This window comes from Caretta caretta, chromosome 1, assembly GCF_965140235.1.
Source record: "Caretta caretta isolate rCarCar2 chromosome 1, rCarCar1.hap1, whole genome shotgun sequence".
NCBI lineage: Eukaryota > Metazoa > Chordata > Testudines > Cheloniidae > Caretta > Caretta caretta.
In genome coordinates, this window is record NC_134206.1 from 8610371 (window position 1) to 8633465 (window position 23095).

Here is a 23095-nt window from a genome sequence, read left to right on the forward strand (position 1 = left end):
CACAAGTGCCAGAAGAGCCCTGCAAGGCAATAGGATTGCTGGATGCTCAGCACTTCTAAAAATCAGGCCCAAAGATATTAAGGTTTCACTTTAGGTACCCAAAAATGGACCTGTCTGAAAACATTTGCTGACGTCTGTGGAAGAACTAGGAATATGTGATTGGAATCTAGGCAGCCTGAATCCTGTTCCCTTGCTTTAACTATTCAACATCATTCTCTTCAGGCACTCAACAAATCTGTTATTTCTGGTACATGTAATACTGCAGGAATATTTTGCTTTTGGAACAGAAGGATCTATAGTTGGATATGTAAACAAGTGGCCACTTGGCCATTCTCAAGATTGGTTTTATTAGATCTTTTTTAAGCCTAATAGTATAAAGAGATTCTGATCAACATGTTTCAGGACTTCTTCTTATATTTTCTCTAGCTGTCTGGACAGTACTATTGTTGGATTATAGGAAACAGATGTCTTGGTCTTTTTTGCAGTACCAATACTTGGAGCCTCTGCTGTTTTTGCTCTGAGGTTAGAGGTTCCTTTATATCTTAAAATCTTCATTGTTATAAAGTTGAACTGTTCCATAAGCTGTGACAGGGTAACTTTAAGGAATAGTAATAAAACCATATAACTATTGAACAGAGGAGTTGAGTGAAAACTATCCCCATTAATTAAGACGGCGATCAAGCGTGGTTTCTAGCTCTAAGGGAAGACTTTGTATTAAGCAAATACCTCAGGGATATTTGAAAACTCTTCTCCAGTCACCACCATATTTGCTGCATATACTATCACTCCACTGCATAAAATATAGATGTAAAGGATGAATTGCTTGTCCCAAGGATTTGGCTGTGATTTCCCTAAGAGAAATGTGTAGGATGAATCCTGCGAATATAGTCTTTTTAAGAAGTACTTTCTAAAATCTGACTTAATTGTGGTGCTATAGATTCAGATGTCAGATGCCGAAGCCCAGGGCTCAGGTTATGGACCCCCCTGCCTGGGGCTGAAGCCCTTGGTCTTGGGCTTTGGCACCCTTAGGTCGACAGAGCTGGAGTGGGCTCAGGCTTCAATCCCCCCTCCTGGGGTCATGTAGTAATTTTTGTTGTCAGAAGGGGGTTGCGGTGTAAAGAAGTTTGAGAATCCCTGCTTAGATGATGCAGGACCTAAAAGGCTGGTGGGTGGGCTATACTTACTCTTCCACAGGTGGAGCTGCAGCAGTTGGAGACCCCCTGAGAATGGCAGTTTTAAGCTCTTTGCTGTAGGAACTCTCTCTCTCTCTGTTCTGTTTATAGAACATCTAGCACAATGGGGTACTAGTCTGTGACAGGGGCTGCTAGGTGCTACAGTAATACCAATAATAGAATGGAGACCTGGCCATGGTCTTCCGACCTAGACAGGATCTGAATTTTTCTTTTTTAACATAAAAGGGGCGGGGGGGGGGAAACCCGGCAAATGAGATTTTTGTTTTTCTTCAGTTCTTCTCTAAACATCCTATAGAAGCAAAAAAGGCCATAATCACCTTTAAAACTTGCTGTGAGCACCTTTGAGTGAATCATCTTGCTACCCAAGATCTGTCTGCACTGTAGAAAATCCTTATTATACACTCTAATTCCTTTTCCCTTTACTAAGTCTCAAACAAGTTTAACAGGCTTTTGCTAGCTAGGCAAAGCATCATATATTCAGGTGAGGCTGATCATCTTTCTGAATCAGACAACATTTTTTTTTCCTAGCATGGGTTAAACTTGTTAAATTACAAGGATAGCTGCATACAGAGAAGAGTTCACCATTTTCATGCAATCTCTTTATTGCCTTCTTATAGCTCAGAGCTCTTCAATTTAGTGATGCTCATTGTGTGTTCCGAACAAAAAACCTTGAGCAAAGTACTTCCCACTCACCCATAGCTAGCTGAACATAGTTTATTCAAATTGGTTTGGATTTGTTGAATACTTAGGAGAGAAATCCTCTTGTTTAAGGATTCAGTGTCTCCACCCCTTCAGTTTAATTCTTAGAAACCATGTTTGAGTCATCTAAGAAATCCTCCAGGAAAACAGAGAGAGCATGATTGGATAATCCTCGTACCTCTGAAGGGGAAAGGGAACTTTTGTTTAAGGGGTCTGTCAAGGTTCCTTCCCCACTCTGAACTCTAGGGTACAGATGTGGGGACCTGCATGAAAAAACCCCTAAGTTTATTCTTACTAGCTTAGGTTAAAACTTTCCCAAGGTGCAAACTATTTTTCTTTTTTCCCTGGACTTTATTGCTGCCACCACCAAGCATCTAACAAATATAACAGGGAAAGAACCCACTTGGAAACATCTCTCCCCCCCCCAAAATCCCCCCAAGCCCTACACCCCCTTTCCTGGGGAAGGCTTGATAAAAATCCTCACCAATTTGCATAGGTGTACACAGACCCAAACCCTTGGATCTTAAGAACAAAGAAAAAGCAATCAGGTTCTTAAAAGAAGAATTTTAATTGAAGAAAAAGTAAAAGAATCACCTCTGTAAAATCAGGATGGTAAGTACCTTACAGGGTAATCAGATTCAAAACATAGAGAATCCCTCTAGGCAAAACCTTAAGTTACAAAAAGACACAAAATCAGGAATATACATTCCATTCAGCACAACTTATTTTATCAGCCATTTAAACAAAACAGGATCTAACGCATATCTAACTAGATTGCTTATTAGCCCTTTACAGGAGTTCTGACCTGCATTCCTGACCTGGTCCCGGCAAAAGCAACACACACACACACACAGAGAACCCTTTGTTTTCCGCCCCCTCCAGCTTTGAAAATATCTTGTCTCCTCATTGGTCATTTTGGTCAGGTGCTAGCGAGGTTGTCTTAGCTTCTTAACCCTTTACAGGTGAAAGGGTTTTTTCCTCTGGCCAGGAGGGATTTAAATGTGTTTACCCTTCCCTTTATATTTATGACAGGGTCTCTTTTCTACATCATAAAGCAACAATGACACAAACCCATTTCTCCCCCCCTCCCCCCCCTTTTGCAGGTTACCTTTCAGGTGTGTAATTTTTAAGTTGCCAAATTCATTTTTTTTCCCCCAGAGGCGGCTCTCTTCTGCTCAGGTGGTACCTATTTAGACACAAGGGCTGTTCAGCATTCTCAAACAACCGGTATGCTTATTGTAACGTTCCCTTAAAAGCTTCTCTTGTCTAGTTGATGCATGACACTATACGAGAAACTGCTCGTTCCCTCTCCTGTGGGATGATTGCAGATGGGAACCTGAGAAGTTTAGTCTTCAGTAAAAATTCTTCCGTTACAGTGAGGATTAACTTTGAAAAAGCCTAACTATGCTAATGGGCAAATCTAATTTTTTTTTTACCCCTGTTATTTAAAATACGGCAGGGCCCTCATCCTGCAAACATTAGGTTACCTGAGTAACTTTACACATGGGTAATCTTGGAATGCACAGAAGTAGTCTTATTGAATCTGTGTGTCTTGGATCACTGCTTAAGTTGGCACCAATATGTTTGCGAATCTTTCCCATGTGTTTGTGAATTAGATTGTAAGCTACTGCAGGCAGAGACTGTATTACTGTTTTGAATGCTGAGAAAAATTTATCTGTCAGCACTTAACATTTAAAAAAAAAGACGTTACGAAATCAGAAGTCACATTGCTCTATGGACTAATTGCTCATTTCAATCCTTCCTCGTGTATGCATAGGATTCTTTCCTATAGCTTATTTTCCAGTTCTCCTCTTCTCTTAAAATTTCTCAAGCAACGGGGTTTCCATCATTAGGGGGCTTATTCCTCAGCCTGTCAAGACAGTCAGTAGGTAAAACCCCATCTACACAGTTCTAGCAACAGTGGGAAACTGTTTTAAAACTTTCCCAACATAGACACGGTCAGTGGTGGGTTAGGGCACATGGACTATATGGGCGGGACAGGAGTATACTTGCACCAGCATGGAAATCCAGTAAGGACACTGAGGTAGAGAAGCTGCCTTGTGCTTGTTGAAGTAACTGTTTTTCCAGTGTTCTGAGGAGAATGTCAGTAATTTCTACACCAGCAAAATTTAAGCAACTTGAAGCTGAGTCAGGCTAGGAATAGCAGCCTTATTCTTTGGTGCTTCTCCCACTCACAGTGAGTTGGGAACAGGTTATCTGCCATACTGAATTTCTTGACTTTGGCTCTTTATCAGATCCTTACTATTTAAACTGAATTCTGCTGTAACTAAAAGTCCTGTGGCTTCCTCTCATGATTCCAGAAAATAGTATCCAATAGTCAGGAACAAGTAGCACTGAGAGTTGCACAGATCTGAATACATCTCTTCAGCTCCTGTACTAAATCTTCACCACCTGCTCAGTCTCTTAAGCAAACCCTAAACCTTAAATAAAAATTTTCTTATGGTGGTATCTTGCATTTACCAAAGTGCTTTCCAAAGCCTTCAGGGACTAAATCCCTTATAATTTCATAGTTCTGGGGTAGAATACAACAGCTCTTTAACAGTGCGCAGACGCACTGTGCAACAACCTATGGCAAAGAAGAAATGAAAACCCTATCAGCAGAAACTACAGGGGAACCAGAATTTTAGCCAAAATGAAATTTAATCAAGACACTGGGACTCATGTCCCTGTTTGATAGAGGGTCAGTGAGATCTTTAATGGTCACAAGTAGTTGAACACTCAGTTCTTTATCTTGTTTGACAGCAGGTTTTATTGAGGGAAGCCAGCAGTATTGCCCAGACACGAATCTAAGTGCTGCATGTGAAAAGATTAAAGGGTAACTGTTAAATCTGAACTTGGAATGTTAGTCATCTAATGATCTTGTAGTTGCATGTTCATTTTTTTACACCTTTTGCACTTGGGAAATGCATGCTGTGTCCCTGACACGTCCTGTCTTTAAACTGAGCTGCTGTGGCTCCACGCATTGGCGACCTGTTTCATATGTACGGCACTCGGAACAAGCTCACCTGGCTGTTTACAGATACTATGATGTGAGGAAAAGCCAAGTGCCAGTACAAATATCACCTTCACTCCCTGACTTCAACAGTGTGATGTCATGTACTCAAACAGCTGGCATGTCTAAATAGTTGAATGGCTGTCAGTTGGTCTGGGCCCCAGGCAACCTGCTTTTGTTGGTTTTAACTATATGTATAAGTGAGCTGTAGCTCACGAAAGCTTATGCTCAAATAAATTAGTTAGTCTCTAAGGTGCCACAAGTCCTCCTTTTCTTTTTAATATAAATACAGTTAAGGATGAGCTAAGATGAAGTCGGATCTATGGGATTTCATTAACCACATCCAAAGTGACTGTTGGCCTTCCATGTCAGTGTTTGTGTTACCATAGGGGGAAAATATGCCCTCTGACCAAGTGTACCTAAATGGGGAGGAGATTTCTAGTTGAAGCGGACTCTCTAATCTAGCAAACAAAGGCATAAGGAGATCCAGTGGCTGGAAACTGAAACCAGGCAAATTCAGACTAGAAATAAGGCTGATATTTTTTTAAACGTTCAGGGTAATTAACCATTAGAACAATTTATCAAGGGATGTGGTAGATTCACAATCCCCTGATGTCTAACTCAAGATTGAATGTTTCCCAAAAGATGGTCAGGAATGATGGGTTTTGTTGCAGGAATTTCTGGGTGAAATTCTGCAACTTGTGTTATGTAGGAGTTCAGAATAAATGATCCTGTTGGTCCCGTCTGACCCTTAAACCTATGAAGCAGGGGGCTGAATCATCTACTTCCTTGGGGTTACTAGGCTGTACCTGAGATTGCAGTCACTGCTCAGAACAAACTGTCCTAAATAGTGTATCTAGGTGAGATGTCAAGATGCATATTTCACTCCTTAAAGTGGTATGTGGTACTGTACGTTAGAACCCTCGTGATCTAACAATTGTGGGGAGTGGTGCAAAGATTCTTTAGAACTTCCAGAAGTGCCCAGAGTATAGGGCAGAGGTGGAAGTCCTAGGTTGCTAGCAGCTAATGTTGGGAGGATGATTACTAAGGTGATGACTAGTCAAGATGGCTAGAACATGGGTTTGTGGTTTCTTCCTCTGAACCTCTTACTTGATTCTAAGAAGCACATTCTGACCATGATTCCCTGGGATCTTTAATGACAGCCTTACAATTAATGCAATACTCTTGCATTGCCTTCAGCCCTAGGCAGAGTTGCAACGTGATTACCGTGGGGCACGTACTAAGTGGTGGTTTCCTTGTCGGTTATAATCTTAAATTGCTTGTGACAGCATTTAGCCAGGGACAGTTCCTCTTACACAGAAAAGAGTTTTTTTTCAACTGGTGTGCAAACAAAGTATTGCAAAGATCTCCTCTAGGCTTCAACTGCCACTCTTGGACTTCAGTAACTGATTGCTTTTCCTCCCTAGGTTGATCTATCACGACTGTCCCCCGAGGAGAGATGGAGGTGAGTGGTGCGTTGCAGTGGATGTGGGAGAGGTGAACCTATGCAAATGAGGTGTGAGCCGGGGCTACTATCCGCTTTGTTGAGTAGGAGCGAGAGGGATGCCTCTTTCTATGCAAAATTGTAGTGAAAGGACATTTCATCTATTTTATTTTGGCCCTTTATATTTCAGTTCATATGCTCAGGCCTCTCCCTCTAGCCATGATGACAGGGAGTCTCTTCAGCCACTAATGCTGCTCTAGTCAACTGCAAGATTGTAGGTACAAGACATGGAATCTGCTTCTCTTTGCTCCCAAAGGCTGACAGCACCAAGAAGACACTTCAGCCTTCATCTGTCCTGTCTGCACAGAGCTTGAGCCAGAGAATGCTTGTTTTTTTATAGCTCTAGAATCTGCGTGAGCCAGACCAGATTTGTGTTCCTCTGCCTTTCCTATCTTGAGTGTAGCAGCATCTTTCTCTGCTAGCCTCTCCCACATTGCTTTCCATCCCCTGACATGGAAACTTTCCTGCAACCCTACCATACTGCTCTATGTACCAGGTTCTTGCTGATCCCAGCCTGTTCACTCCAGACTTAACTTGCCTTGTTTTCATTTCAGGGTCGAGCATGCTCGGATGCACGCCAAGCACCGTGGCCACGAGGCCATGCATGCTGAAATGGTCCTCATCCTCATTGCCACCCTAGTGGTTGCACAGCTCCTCTTGGTACAGTGGAAACAGAGACATCCTCGCTCCTACAATGTAAGCATTTCCCACCCTGTTTCATCCGCCCTCTGGCTGCAGGTGCTGAATGGAGCTGGCAATTAGCTATATAAACAGTTGTATTAATGTCCTTCTCTGACTGCCCTATGACGTTTAATACCCATTTGCCTTCCCTGTCCAACAGTACGCATTGGAACTCTATGAGAACCATAGTTAGGTTAGGTTTCAGAGTAACAGCCGTGTTAGTCTGTATTCACAAAAAGAAAAGGAGGACTTGTGGCACCTTAGAGACTAACCAATTTATTTGAGCATAAGCTTTCGTGAGCTACAGCTCACTTCATCGGATGCATACTGTGGAAAGTATAGAAGATCTTTTTATACACACAAAGCATGAAAAAATGGGTGTTTACCACTACAAAAGGTTTTCTCTCCCCCCACCCCACTCTCCTGCTGGTAATAGCTTATCTAAAGTGATCACTCTCCTTACAATGTGTATGATGATCAAGGTGGGCCATTTCCAGCACAAATCCAGGATTTAACAAGAACGTCTGAGGGGGGGCGGGGGGGTAGGAAAAAACAAGGGGAAATAGGTTACCTTGCATAATGACTTAGGCTTGAATAGAGACTGGGAGTGTTATAATTCTTGACATCTGATTTGTATCCATTTATTCTTTTACGTAGAGGCTCTCCAGTTTGTTGATGTTAGGCCCTGCGATGGTGTCCCCTGTATAGATATGTGGACACAGTTGGCAACGGGCTTTGTTGCAAGGATAGGTTCTTTGGTTCTCTGGCCTGTCTTTCACAAATCTCTCACAAATCTTGGGAGACAGGCCAGTCCTTGCCTACAGATAGCTCCCCAACCTGAAGCAAATACTCACCAGCAACCACATACCACACAACAGAACCACTAACCCAGGAACCTATCCTTGCAGCAGAGCCCGTTGCCAACTGTGCCCACATATCTATTCAGGGGACACCATCACAGGGCCTAATCACATCAGCCACACTATCAGAGGCTCGTTCACCTGCACATCCACCAATGTGATATATGCCATCATGTGCCAGCAATGCCCCTCTGCCATGTACATTGGTCAAACTGGACAGTCTCTACGTAAAAGAATAAATGGATACAAATCAGATGTCAAGAATTATAACATTCATAAACCAGTCGGAGAACACTTCAATCTCTCTGGTCACGTGATTACAGACATGAAAGTTGCGATATTACAACAAAAAAACTTCAAAACCAGACTCCAGACTCCAACTCCAGTTGAATTGGATTTCATTTGCAAATTGGATACAATTAACTTAGTCTTGAATAGAGACTGGGAGTGGCTAAGTCATTATGTAAGGTAACCTACTTCCCCTTGTTTTTTCCTACCCCTCCCCACCCCCCCCAGACGTTCTTGTTAAACCCTGGATTTGTGCTAGAAATGACCCACCTTGATTATCATATATATTGTAAGGAGAGTGATCACTTTAGATAAGCTATTACCAGCAGGAGAGTGGGGTGGGGGGAGAGAGAACCTTTTGTAGTGGTCAACACCCATTTTTTCATGCTTTGTGTGTATAAAAAGATCTTCTATACTTTCCACAGTATGCATCCGATGAAGTGAGCTGTAGCTCACGAAAGCTTATGCTCAAATAAATTGGTTAGTCTCTAAGGTGCCACAAGTACTCCTTTTCTTTATAGTTAGGTTACAAAATACAATTGTTTCATCAGTGTAGCATGTCAGGGGTTCTCAACCTTTCTCTTTCTGAGCCCCCCTTCCTCCTCAACATGTTATAAAACCTCCATGGCCCACCTGGGTCACAACAATTGATTTTCTGCATATAAAAGCCACGGCCGGAGTTAGGGGATAGCAAACAGGGCAATTGCTTGGGACCCTACGCCACAGGGGCCCCAGCAAAGCGAAGTTGCTCAGGCTTTGGCTTCAGCCCCAGGTGGCTGGGCTCAGGGCACTGGACTTCAGCCCCATGTAGTGGGGCTTCAGCTTTCTGCCCTGGGCCCCAGTGAGTCTGACACCGGCTGCTTGATGGGCCCCCTGAAACCTGCTCACAGCACCCCAGTGAGTCCCGAACCACTGGCGTATGTAACCCTTTGCTAGTAAGGAGTTATATAAAGTTGTGTTCGCCCTTAAGGAGGCAATGGAACAAATAGATCCCCCACTGGTGTTACTCAGAACAATGTAAATGGAAGCTGGATTTCACCATTGTCGTTACTCAGAATAACGCAGACTATTTGAGTGGAAGCTGGATTTCATGGCCGCCAACCTCATTTGGCATTTGAATGCTCACAATGCTTGTCCGATCGCTCGGTTTGCAGAATCCTCTCAAGCCTGTTGGTCACTCTGCCACCATTGATTTTGCTATCCTGGTGCATCAGACTGCAGGTCAGGGAATATCTTTCCATTCAAGAACAACAGGGGATTTTCCACACCCTCTGTTCTTCCGAGCCTCATGATGCCAATTAACAGTGCCAGACAACGGCTTGTTTCCTACATGTCGGTTTTGCAAAAACAATTCCATTTGCATTGCAAAATCTTTATGCTGGGAAAGGGTCTGGAAAGGACTACCTGGATCTTATTGTGTACATCTGTTTAGTATCCGCTTTGAGGAATGTGTGGCCCTCTTACGAAACCTGATTGGGCAAGAATTGAGCAGATATGCCTCTTTTAGCAGAGTTGGGCAAACCCCAGTCGCTCACTTACAATGTTACGATGAGTTCGTCCACTGGTTTAAACCTTCCCCACAATCTGTCCCATCTGCCCCCTTGCTCGACCCACTGAAAAAATGTTGGGTAACTGACAGGTTGGGTCACAGAAACCCCCTGGGGGCTGCCACCTGATGTGCCAAGACTACTCCTGCCCCTGCTTACCCTCTCAGCCTGGGCCTCCAGCGCCCTGCCTGGTTGTGCCAGACACGCCTGCCAGCCACAAACCCAGACACAGGTCTGAACCACCTCCCACAGACTGCAGGCTTAACTGAAAGCAGCTTAAGAAGTGTTCCTGTCTCTAGCACTCAGATGCCCAACTCCCAATGGGGATCCAAACCCCAAATACATCTGTTTTACCCTGTGTAAAGCTTGTACGGGGTAAACTCATAAATTGTTCGCCCTCTATGACACTGGTAGAGAGATCTGCAGAGCTGTTTGGCCCCCCCCAACCGCCTCCCCCCCCCCCCCCCGGTATTAGTACATACTCTGGGTTAAATAATAAGTAAAAAGAGATTTTATTCAATACAGAAAGTTGGATTTAAGTGGTTCCAAGTAGTAACAGACAGAACAAAGTGAATTACCATGCAAAATAAAATAAAATAGAACACGCAAGTCTATGCCTAATACAGTAAGAAAACTGAATACAGATAAAATCTCACCCTCAGAGGTGTTCCAGTAAGCTTCCTTTTACAGACTAGTCTCCTTCTAGTCTGGGTCCAGCAATCACTCTTCCCCCCCGCCCCCGGTGGTTACTGTCCTTTGTTCCTGTTTCTTTCAGGTAGCCTCTTCACCCCCAAAGGATGACTCTTGAGTCAGCTGAAGACCAAATGGAGGGGTCTTCCAGAGGTTTAAATAGACTTTCTCTTGTGGGTGACACCCCTCCCTCCCCCTGTGTAGAATCCCAGCTACAAGATGGAGTTTTGGAGTCACATGGGCGAGTCACATGTCCATGCATGACTCAGAACTTACAGGTAGCAGCCCTGGGTCACATGCTACCTTGAACGTCCTCAAGTAGACTTTTTATGTGGATTGGAGCCTTCCAAGATCCATTGTCTGTTAAGTGTTTCTTGATTGGGCACTTAACTTGCAAATTCCTTTCTAAAGAAGCTGCCCAAATGCCTTACTAAGGCTACTTAAAATCAAACCAGTACACGGCCAATATTCATAGCTTCAAATATGAAAATGATACATGCATACAAATAGGATGAATAGATTCAGTAGATCATAACCTTTACAGAGATATGTTACATGGCATGTGTAGCATAAAACTTATTCCAGTTATATCATATATACATTCATAAGCATATTTCCATAAAGCCTTATGCAACGTCACAGTAACATATTATTTAATTCAGATTTCACAGCGTCCAGGGCTGTACAGCCAAGAATGTATTCTCTTTAAGAGGGGCATGGTAGGCCCGAGAGACTGCTGGTACTGGTGTAGCCTATTTTAATGCCATTCAGTGTGTGAGCTTGGTCTTAGTTGAAATGCCTTTGTTTTGTTGTTGCAGATGGTGACCCTCTTTCAGATGTGGGTTGTTCCCCTTTATTTCACAGCGAAGCTGCACTGGTGGCGATTCCTGGTGATCTGGGTGCTCTTCTCTGCTGTCACAGCCTTTGTCACTTTCAGAGCAACTCGTAAACCTCTTGTGCAGACGACTCCCAGGTTAACGCAAGAATCTCCTCATAAGCCACATGAACCAAAAACTAGGCATGGTTTTGTGCAGGCTGCCTCTGTGTGAGAGAAGCAATTAACTGGCTTAATTCAGATTTCCATGCAACAGACCTACTGCTTTGCTGCAGCTTTGCAGTTCAACTTCTAACTCCAGGTTGTGGTGGCAACCCTATAATGGGACTGCATTAATCACACTCCTTTGACCGTCTCACCTGGATTCTGCCTACTAATCATCTCTGTCAGGAGTGCTTCTAACATTGCTGACAACTGATCAGTTTCAAACAAAATCAACCTGTCACTGAAATATTAATTTTCCCCAGAATCTGTGCTGATCTGAGCGACAGGTGGAAAGCCTGGTAGATCATAGCCCTGCAGGGCTATAAGGTGAGACCCATGTCCTAGTGGGGGTATTCCCAGCATGGGACACGCCATTTATTTCTAGCCCGAGAAGATCATGAAGTACTGGACATGAAAGTCATGACAGTCCATACATCGTGACCTGCCAAGAGCCACAGGGAGAGTAAGTTTCAGAGCTGGGATTAGAACTCTGGAATCTGGCTCCCCGGTCAATGGGCAGCCCACCATCTCTCTTTCACTTGAACAGCTCAAATGGCCTAAGTGATAAACTAGCTTTAGTTAGAATCTTAAAACTCCTTCAGGTGTTCCATGAAACTCCCTTCAAAATACCTGTAAAATCACCTCACTTTTGGGTGTGTGTTTTGTTTTACAGGCTGGTCTATAAATGGTTTCTGCTGATATACAAGATCAGCTATGCCACTGGAATTGTCGGGTACATGGCTGTAATGTTCACTCTTTTTGGTCTTAACTTATTATTCAGGTGAGTAAATCTTTGCTGCTTAGCTCCCATCAAAGAGTTAAAATGGCAAAGCTGCGTAGAGCCAAGTGTTCACTGTGGGGCTCTTTAAAACACATTGGGAAATAGGTGCGGCCATATATAGTCTTAGTCATGTCATCAATAATGTAGGAGACCAAAGTGCTGACTAGTTTCTCTTTTGGCTGCTAGAGCGATCACAAGCGATGTGTCTGCACGTATATCCTTCAAAGTGGTCCAAGTATCTGCCCAGAACTCCGCTTTCAGCAAGGATGCTCAAGGAAAAGGAATGGATATGTGTGACACCTAAGTGTTAACGTCACCAGCTTCTTCCAGCTCCTCCTCTTGTGCATGTCCATACCCAGTACCTTTAATGTTCATCCTCCTGGGAAACAGGAATCCTGATGTAAAACCAGCTCCAAGATACAAGTGATTGTAGCATTGTAACTGGGTCTGAGTTGTCACCCTATCTAGCTGCATGGTGGTTTTTTCCTACCTCTGCTGTACTGATCTGATCTGATTTCCTTCCTTTCCTTCTTCCTCCGCTCCCCCCCCCCCCCCTCCCCGAGGCATGTAGAAGTTAGGCTCTGTGATTTGTCTCTATTTTGTGCTCTTAAGTTATTTGCCACTATGTAACGTCTCTCGCCTTGATGATCAAGGAGACTCTGGCTATTTTTTTCTCTCTCCTTGAGAGATGTTGAGTACCTACAACAACAACAACTGAAGCCCCTGTCTCTCAGAATTACTCCTTAAATCTAGCTATGAAACACTGCCTGAGAATTCACCATTAGAACAGGCGAGGCTGTGGTCCTAGTGTAGCAGTGAAGGGCATGACTCCATACACACTGGGCAATTTAAGGATTGTAGATTCCAAGGCCAGAAGGGACCACTGTGATCATCTAGTCTGATCGCCGTCAAAACAAAAGGCAGATTCACCAGCACAAGATGCTACATGAATGCATATCGCTGTATTTAGAAGATGGCAACTCTTGCCAAAAGTCCCAAAGATCTTGTATTTATAGGGATCATGATGTGGAAGTCGTGCATGACACTTATGTGTGTACATTTCAAGACCATGAATGCTTACTTGGTAGATGAAGTTCCTAGCACACCATTAAATATTGCTAATGAGGCCTTTTACCCTGTCATGCTATGTTTTTACAGCAGGCTAACTTTGCACGTGTTCAGAGAGCAACTTTGTTTGACTGAAGAACTTGTTTGACGTTCTTCTGCCTCTTCCACTGCAGAATCAAACCTGAAGATGCAATGGATTTTGGTGTTTCCCTCCTGTTCTACGGCCTTTATTACGGAGTACTTGAGAGGGACTTTGCTGAAATGTGTGCGGATTACATGGCATCAACCATAGGGGTGAGTTGGCATAGACACACTGTTTCCTAGAGCTGTGATTATTCTCTTCAGTGCCAGAGGACTTCTTGTGGAGTTTGCTTCTGTAACACTATCTTTTCATGGGGAAGAGGGGTCAGGAATGATGACACCAAAAATAGCAGCTTGTTCAAGTTTGTCTAAATTGAGTGTCTAAGGCACCTATCGCCTTTGTATCTAAGCATGGATGTTCCTTAAGTCTTCTGTGCGCTTCTGAAGGCTGCTGCTCACTTTTCTGGAATCCCACATGCGTAAAGATGGTTTAAGACTTCATGTTAAGGTGGAGCCCACTATGGATTCGTACACTTTTTTACCATGCCTCTCAGCAGGTCCACATGGTATTCCTATTGGACCTTAAGTGAATGACTACCCTTTCCTTCAGTCTGTTACTCTAACCACTTCCCCATGTATCTGTCCCACATTATGGCCTACAACACCTTCCTTTCTTCTTTGGTGCTCCCTGAGATAGTAGTTAGTAGAGGTGCTCCACCTCTTACAGTCACCCCACTTCTAGTAGCCGGTCCTCCACAAAGAAGGTGCCACAGGAGCCTACACAGGGGGTTATGGGAGAGCTCTTGGCATGAGGCTCCTACTGCAAGCAATGGAGTAAATTTGCTTCAACAAGCAATCTCAGCTAGGAGGGTGCTCATTAACCCCTTGTATTCCAATCCACAGGTTTGAGAGCTGCTGTTATAAATGATGGGGCTGATCTTTCCCTTAAGAGAACTTGACTCTTGGAAGACCACAATTAGAAGCAGTTTCTCTTCTACGTGAACTGAACAGGCCATTGAAGAAATGGGTAGAGCCTGTGAGTTTCCCTCATAGATAGATAGGTTCTGTCTAATATACTCATCTATACAAGGCCAAAGAATCCCAGTAGCCCAATAAACTCTTCAGTATAGCTTCCCTCTTCCAGCTTTGACAGATGCTATTTAGTAACTTAAACAATGTGGGATGGAATAGACCACACGTCCATGTAGTCTCGTCCCTTCTCTTCAGTAATGTCTAATCTGTTAGTTCTTTTAGCATGCAGCGCTGTACTAAAGAAGCTCTATCCTCGGCAGTTCTGTCCTCTTTTGGAAAGTGGATGGCTGTCTTTCTCCTCAGCCTCCCAGCACCAAAGCATCTATGGAGGGCGCTTGGACTACTGTAGTTCCTAAACTAGCATGAGAATACATGGTTTTCAGGAAGTGACCTTCTGATCTGTTGACTACATCTGAGGATATTCAGTTCCCACAGTGGTGCCTTTAGATGTCACTCCTTCCACCCCCTCCTCTCAATCTTTGGTATATTAACCATGTCTTTTTTTTTTTTTTTTTTCCCCTGCAAACTGAGAGTACTGATTTAGTTCCCCCTTTCCAGAGCTGATCTCACAGTGCCATAGAGCAATTCAAATTCTTTTTAGCTATGGCTCTGTCTTCGTACTGTGAAACCCATCGCTTCATGTAGCTGGCCCAAGGGCTTTCCTATCTTAAACAACACGCTTCCTTCCATTGGACTAGGGAATGTAATCAGCCTTGAAAAATTCTTCATGTCTTGGGCAAGGAAACTTTTTTTTTTTTTTTTGGTTGGGGCTAGTGGGTTCTCATTAGTTTCTCCGTGGTAAAGGCTGGACAAGGGAGCTTCTTGGGCTTGGCTTGCTACGTTTTCACGGGTAGTTCTGTGAGGCTGCCGCACATGTTTATAGCCTTCCACTAGCTGCCACTATAGCTCTTCCTTCGTCAGGGGAATGACTCAGAGCAGCAGCGAGAAAAGGTGGGTGAGAGGGTAGATTCGGTTTAAATCGATTTAAATCACTCGTCAGGAAGACTCCCATTTAATCACGGATTTCTGCATAAAAGTGCATTCTTGTTGGTTGTTATAACCTTAATACAGATTCTTCACAACTCAGATGTAGGTTTCATTTTTTAGAAGGTGCACACTATATACATTTTTAAACAGTGATTTATTTTGAAAACTTTTCAGATTAGTTTTACAGCTGTATCAGAAAATCACTGATTGTTTGGTTATTTCATTTAGCAAAGGTAATTTGAAGCAGATATTTATGATGTCATTGGGAGGTGAACTATCTCCAATTCAACAGGTTAATCATTAATATTTGGAGGATTTTCTTGCCATGGAGAAGAACATCACCAGACAGACATTTAAATTTGTTTTAAATTTAAAGACAATTGTCTCATTAGACTGACACCACACACACACCCCCTACCTGGTAAGGCAACTCCCATCTTTTTATGTACTATGTATAAATATACCTGCTACTGTATTTTCCACTCCGTGCATCTGATGAAGTGGGTTCTAGCCCACGGAAGCTTATGCCCCAATAAGTTTGTTAGTCTCTAAGGTGCCACAAGGACTCTTCTTTGTTTTTGCTGATACAAACTAACATGGCTACCACTCTGAAACCTGAACTTAAACATTCAAATTTTTTAAAATCAGGCTTGTTCTTATTTAAAATGGTTTTTAACTAAAATAGTTAAATGAAATTAAAAAAAAAATTAAATTGACTCTGTCAGCCAAGTCAACATGAGAAGCTTAAAATATTGGCTTCTGCAGCTAACTCAGTCGTCTTCACCTTCATTTTCCTGTTTGTTCATAATCTGGAAAAGAAAAACAGGCTTTCCTGCTTCTTCAGGTCCCAAATGATTTCTCCATTTGGAATGAATTAGTCCAAAGGAAGAAAATATTCTTTCTACATCGTCAGAAGCTACTCCTGTTAAATGTGTGATTGTCACTTCAGCAGTCTCTGAATCCAAGTGCTTAAGTGACTTCCATCAGTTCACTGGTGTGACTTTCTTTAAAACATCATCAGCAAACATATATTTCTTGAATGGTTCTTATTCCCAAACTGGGTCTCTCTTACCGCCTGCTGCCATTATAGGTTTTCCCTTCTAATGAGCGAATGGTATGGTAGATCTCAAATCAGCAAAGGCTACACTCAGAAAGACCTCAAGACTTCTGGAATATGCTACTCAAACAGTTTCACTTGTGTTTCTACTGCCTGTCCCTCCCTTCTCACATTTATCTCCAGACTTCTTCTCCTTGTCCAGATCTAGTCAACCCCCCAACAATCTTCTGTTCATTGAACTTTTTGAAACTTTGCCTTAGAGAGAGGTAAGGGATTGACTCTGTATACACAAATTTGCAGAGGGACAATAGGGTTGAGATCTGTTATTTCTCACCTCTATATATTTATTTAAAAACATTTTTGCTGTTAACAAGCATGTTATCTCTGGAGACACAAATCCACAGTTTGAGAATTGCACAAGTAAGCCTCTCTGATGGTACCTTCTAGACTGAGCACTGAGTCCCAGTGGGTAGATAGAAAGATTAACCTAAATCTATACAGAAGCCCCTGGAACCCCACAAGATTGGGTCCCTAATCCATGAACTATTGGAACTCATTTACAAAACTTTTTTTAAACATTACATGAATATATTGTCTCATACTATAGAATTAGAATTTATAATCCCTATTTTATGATAGTTTTAATTAAGATATCTTTAGAAAAAATGCTTTTTGAGGGGGGAAAAAACATTTTATCGAAAAAATCCTATTTAAATATGATTTTTTTTACCTATTTATTTATTTTTATTTTATTTTATTTTTAAATCATTGATTTTTATCCACCCTGGTGGGTGAGGTAATATCAGTTATTGGACCCACTTCTCTTGTTGAAAGAGAGGCTTTCGAGTTAGTCAGAGCTCTTCTTCAGACCTGAAGAATCATAGCAACAGTGACAGGCCTGAAATTAAAGCTGATCTTTTAATGCAGCTAGCCCTTCAAAATGAGGTTGGAGATGGTTAAAGAACTAATGGGTCTAGTCCATCCTCTCCGGTTACTAGTGTAGGCTTTATCCGCTCGCGGTTTGTCCAGCCTCGTTCTGAGTGACACAGCAGGGACTTTGCCATTGTTCACTTTGGGAGACCATTCCGCAATCTTTGTGGATTTCAACTTTAGCAAGTCTGGCTTGAAACTCAGACTTTATCTTTAATTTCCTATTACTTAGATACCAACCTAAATGATCTCTCCCTTTTTGGTATTTCCACCCTACCAAAGACTTGTGGAGTTAACCATGGTTTTATATTTGTCATCATAAATCAGTCTGTCTAGCTCCTTAATCATGTGTTGCTCTTCTTTGAAAGATGTAGGTAAACTGGAAGGAATTTAAATCCTCAAGTGTCCGGAATTAAGCCCCTTTGTTGCTATAATAGTTATATTATGATCCAGTCAGATCTCAAAAGCTGAACTGAGTATTTGGATTGGAACATAAGAACTGTAGTAATGGATCAAACCAGTAGTTCTTCTAGTCCTGTATCCTGTCTCTGCCACTAGCCAGTACCACCTGTGTAGTGGACAAATATAGAATAACTTAACAGTAATAGGAAGCTCCTTTCTGGCCCCCATCAGTTAGCGGTTGGTTTATGCCCTGAAGTCTGAGGGTTTATATCCCTTCTGGAGTCTTTTATGCTGTCTAATTACCCATTTACATCTCCAGTCTCTCTTTGAGTTCTGAGTTAGATCTCAATGATATCTTGTGGCAGTGAGTTGTACTAAAGCCCTTTTATTAGTTTTACACTTGTTGCCTTTCAGTGTAACTGCATGTCCTTTGTTCTTGGATTATGAGTAAAGAGCACCCCATGTACCTTCTCTATGCAAGTCACTATTGTGTGTTCTAGCATATTGCCTCTTCGTATGCAAGTATTCCTGTGTTTCTAATCGCTCTTCGTGTCTTACCTGTGTCAGAGCCAGCAGGGCTCAGAGGAAGTGCGTATTTCTCTTTTTGATAAATCACAACTGGACACAGTATTCCAGAGGAGGGCATGCTGCTGCTATGTACAATGGCATCACAATCAGTGTTTTCTGTTCTATTCCACACACATTCCAACATCTTGTTGGTTTTTTTTCATTGAGCTGTCCACAATGACACCTACCTTTCCCTGAGTTAATTAGGAACCCAGAAACTTGAGTCACTCAGCTTCTGATATCTCCCTAAAGAATACCTGGGTTCTGCAGGGAATAGTGCTGTGAACCCCTAGGTAGATTCTGCCCTCTGAGTTGGTACCAAACCGATGTTCAGCATGGTGCTAATCTGTGTTATGATGCTGGAGGTGCTACTCCTGAAGGCATTCTGCACCAAAAAATTAAATTCTGCACACAGTATTTTAAAATTCTGCAAGTTTTATTTGTCAGTAAATAAATGCAGAGGCTGTAGCATGGCAGTGGGGAGCACAGGCCTAATTATGTTGTTTCATTTGTCTACAATTGAGTTCTATCTCCAATCCTAAACATGAAAACCGGCTGCTGGGATTGTGGTCATAAGGGTCCCTTGTCATAAGAACATAAGAATGGCCATAGTGGGTCAGACCAATGGTCCATCTAGCCCAGTGTCCTGTCTCCCAACAATGACCTGTGCCAGATGCTTCAGAGGAATTGAACAGAACAGGGCAATTATCCACTGATCCATCCCCGGTCGTCCAGTCCTAGCTTCTGGCAATCAGAAGCTTAGGGACTCCCAGAACACGGGGTTGTGTCCCATACCATCTTGGCTCTCCACATTAAGTCACCTTTTTGAGGTGGCCTCTAACTTTATCTGGATTAGAATCTTGAGCTGCTCTGATAGGCCACAGCCAGCTTCCAAAGAACCCAAGGATGGCTCTAGTCAGTATGTTGTACCTTTCCACTTTCCCAGAGGCATGTGCACAGACTCCATCCTCCTGGGAGGCAGACCATTCCTCCTATCACTGCATTAGGCCTTCACACCGTGAGCCCACAGAGCAGAGCGAGGGAACGAAGGCTCCATCCCTTCCTTTCCAAGATGGCCTTGGCAGTCGTCTGTCTGTGAAAGGACACTGAAAGGCCTGGGAGGAGTTGCGGGTGGTTCAGTGAAAATGTCTAGCTCAGTGTGCGGCCAGTGGTGAAGAAAACAATGTTAGGATGCATGTGGAGTGGAGTAAATAGTAAAAACTACTGTGTGGTTATAGGAATCCACTTTTTGCCCTCATGGAATAGCATGTTCAGTTGTGGGCACCTCTCAGATAAAAGGGGTTCAGAGACAGATAACAAAAGTAGCAAGAGGCATAGGAGACTGAGAAGGTCAGAACTGTCTGGTTTGGAGAGGAGATAAATAAGAGGGAGCAGGGTAACGAGAAGGTAAATTGGGCACTTCTCATAATACAAGAACATGGGGACATCAATGAAACTGAAAAGCAGAACACTAAAACTGAGAGTAGGGAACAGATTGTACACAACCTAACTAACCTTTGGAACTCCTTGCCACTGAGACCAAGAGCTTTAGATATGACTAATCCTTTCTTGCATTCTGCTAATCTGCATTTTGACTAAAGGTTAACTATGGGAAATGAGAGACCGATATGTAAACCTTCTAACCAAGATATAAGCCAGCTGCTCTTTGAGAGTAAAGAAGAAACTTCCTCAAGGGAAGACCATTGCATAATTACTGCAGGTTTCTTTCACTTTCCTTAAAACAACTTGTACTGGCTGCTGTTGGACGTGAACAGTTTATAGATTAGACTGACCCCTGGCCTCATCCAGTCTGGCACTTCCTGTGTCATCAAACATTTCTGCTGCTTCAAGCACTATTCTGTGACTTGGGTTTGAATCCTTTCTCTGGGGAAAGAAAAGGCCCTAGAATAGTATTCTTGTTCCAGTCTCCCGCCTCTTCAGGGTGAAGAGACGCTGTCCAATCAGACACAGCTAAAGTGATTAACGAAGTGTGGCCTTGGTTAAAAGACAGTGTGCTGGTTGGTTGGTTTTTTTTTTTTTCCTGCCAACATACAGCTCAAGCTGTTCTTTCATCAGCTAAAGAGGAACAGGCCTGATTAGTATTTGGAAGAGAGATTCCCAAGGCAGTCAGCCATTCAACTACTGCGTTCATTGGTCTCATATCAACGCCTAGCTGTAGCTAAAAGGGACGTCCAGTGTTGGTGACTCAGTAGGCTGCCTTTTCCCTGGACTCATGCCCCAGCATAGTGCTCGGGGGAGCTGTGCTGCTGAAGAGGGGTCTGACAGTGGTCCTGCTCCCTTGTGGCCAGTAAAGCTTCCATGGCCCTCTCCACAGAACTAGGGGTGTTGCCTCATTTCCTATGTGGGTGATCACAGCTGCTCACAAACCCCACCTGCCATTTCAGTTGGATTTGGTAACTTGGCTCACTTCTTTCCCTAAATTAAATGGCTACCTTATGCCAGCCTAGAGATTGCTGGGTGTGGCGTTTATAAAAATTGTTGGCCTTCATGTTAAACCGTACCTTCAAATAGCACCTTTTATTTTTTTTTTAACTCAAGCACTTTATATCAAATTCTAGGTTTGACCATCGCTCTGCGTAAGTGCCCAATTTATATTTAACCAGCCAAGATTTTCAAAAGGAACCCACTACTGACTATGGGCAGCGTGGTCTTTGGGTATCTAGCATGACACCTCAGTGGGACCTGATTTTTTCAGAGAGCTGGTGCTTGGCATTTTCTAAGCTGTCTGGAGTTGGTCTCCCAAAATCACTAGTCACTCTGTGTAGAGTCGCAGTAGTGATAATTGATTACTGCCCATGCTTTTGGATAGGCCTGGTCAAAAACTGTGTCAGAAGTGTTCGATGGAAATTGGTTCTTTTTGACTAAATGAAACCTTTTCTGAAACATGACTGGCTTCCATGGAAAACTGACCTTTTTTTCATCAAAATACCAAACAACCACAATATTTTGATTCCAAAATGCCACTATGGTGCCTCAAAAAGAACAGGCGTTCACCTGCACATCTACCAATGTGATGTATGCCATCATGTGCCAGCAATGCCCCTCTGCCAAGTACGTCGACCAAACCGGACAGTCTCTACGTAAAAGGATAAATGGACACAAATCTGACATCAGGAATCCTAACATTCAGAAACCGGTAGGAGAACACTTCAACCTCTCTGGCCACTCAGTAAAAGACTTAAGGGTGGCAATTTTGCAACAGAAAAGCTTCAAAAACAGACTCCAATGAGAAACTGCTGAGCTTGAATTAATATGCAAACTAGATACCATGAACTTGGGTTTGAATAGAGACTGGGAGTGGCTGGGTCATTACACATATTGAATCTATTTCCCCATGTTAAGTATCCTCACACTTTCTTATCAACTGTCAAAATGGGCCTTCTTGATTATCACTACAAAAGATTTTTTTTCTCCTGCTAATAATAGCTCATCTTAATTAATTAGCCTCTTACAGTTTGTATGGCAACTTCCACCTTCTCTGTATGTGTACATATATATCTTCTTGGTATATGTTCCATTCTATGCATCTGATGAAGTGGGCTGTAGCCCACGAAAGCTTATGCTCTAATAAATTTGTTAGTCTCTAAGGTGCCACAAGTACTCCTTTTCTTTTTGTGGATACAGACTAACACGGCTGCTACTCTGAAACCTGTCATTATGGTGCCTCATGCTCCCATTCACCTCAAAATCCAGCTGGGGAGCCCAGCCCGTAATCTCCCCTGATGCATTGCAGGCATGTTTCACTACCTCCCTTCACCAACAGGAGAGACAGTGGTGCTTCATGGGAGAAGTAATCTGACTAGTGAGTGTGAGCTATACAGGAGAATCCAAACTAGCCCATGGGGCACTGCAGTGGCATTCCAGAATCAAAATATTTGGGGTTATTTTGGTTTTCTTTTACTTTTTTTGCCAAAATTCTACCTGCTGCTAGAAGAGATCAGCCATGTTCTGACCAGCTCTAATGGCAATAGCGTGTGGCCTGAGGGGACCCCCAGTGTGGTGTTTCTGGCAGGGAGGGCTGTAATTAGGGTGACCAGATGTCCCGATTTTATAGGTACAGTCCCAATTTTGGGGTCTCTTTCTTATATAGGCTCCTGTTACCCCACCCTCTGTTCCAATTTTTCACATTTGCTGTCTGGTCACTCTAGCTGTAACTGAGACAGGTGTGTAGGCCTGTGCCTGCAGCCTCCCCATTTCCTTCAGTAACAGTCTCTAGGACGGGTTCTCACAACGCATTTTTTGACTGCAACGGCTGACTCATTTTCCTAAAATACTTAATTAACTTAGCGGGAAAAAAATAAATATGCACAGATGTGTGTCCAAATAATTTAATTTAATTTTATTTATGTAGGATTTTTTTTTGCAGACTCAATAATAAAAATGTCCAGTTGTATTTTTGTGTGCCCATGCCCGCCCAATCCCCACTGCTTCCCCTCCCCGTTGCCCCGAGCTCCCTTCTGCTGCCTCGCACCCCAGGCTCACCCCGCTCCTTGCTTCTTGCCCATAGTGCTCAGTAAGGCCAGCCCTGCTGAAGCCTGGAGCTGGAGCCCCACGGCTGGAGTGTTGCAGAGGGGGGTCTGAAGCCCACCCCTGAAGCCCCATGGCGGGGGGCTGAAACCTGCTGCCAGAGCCTCTGGCTGAACCAGGGGAGGGGG

At 43.2% G+C, this 23095-nt stretch overlaps 1 protein-coding gene across 2 annotated transcripts in view; it reads left to right on the forward strand.

Annotated features, from left to right (window-relative positions):
* RNF121 (ring finger protein 121) overlaps nt 1-23095 on the forward strand; it is a 41449-nt gene that overhangs the window by 4613 nt on the left and 13741 nt on the right. For both annotated transcript variants that reach the window (XM_048838197.2, XM_075125704.1), the window contains exons 2-6: nt 6333-6370; nt 6964-7105; nt 11294-11448; nt 12188-12295; nt 13537-13657. In XM_048838197.2, coding sequence (XP_048694154.1) covers nt 6333-6370; nt 6964-7105; nt 11294-11448; nt 12188-12295; nt 13537-13657 — 564 coding nt within the window. The remainder of the gene's footprint in view (nt 1-6332; nt 6371-6963; nt 7106-11293; nt 11449-12187; nt 12296-13536; nt 13658-23095) is intronic.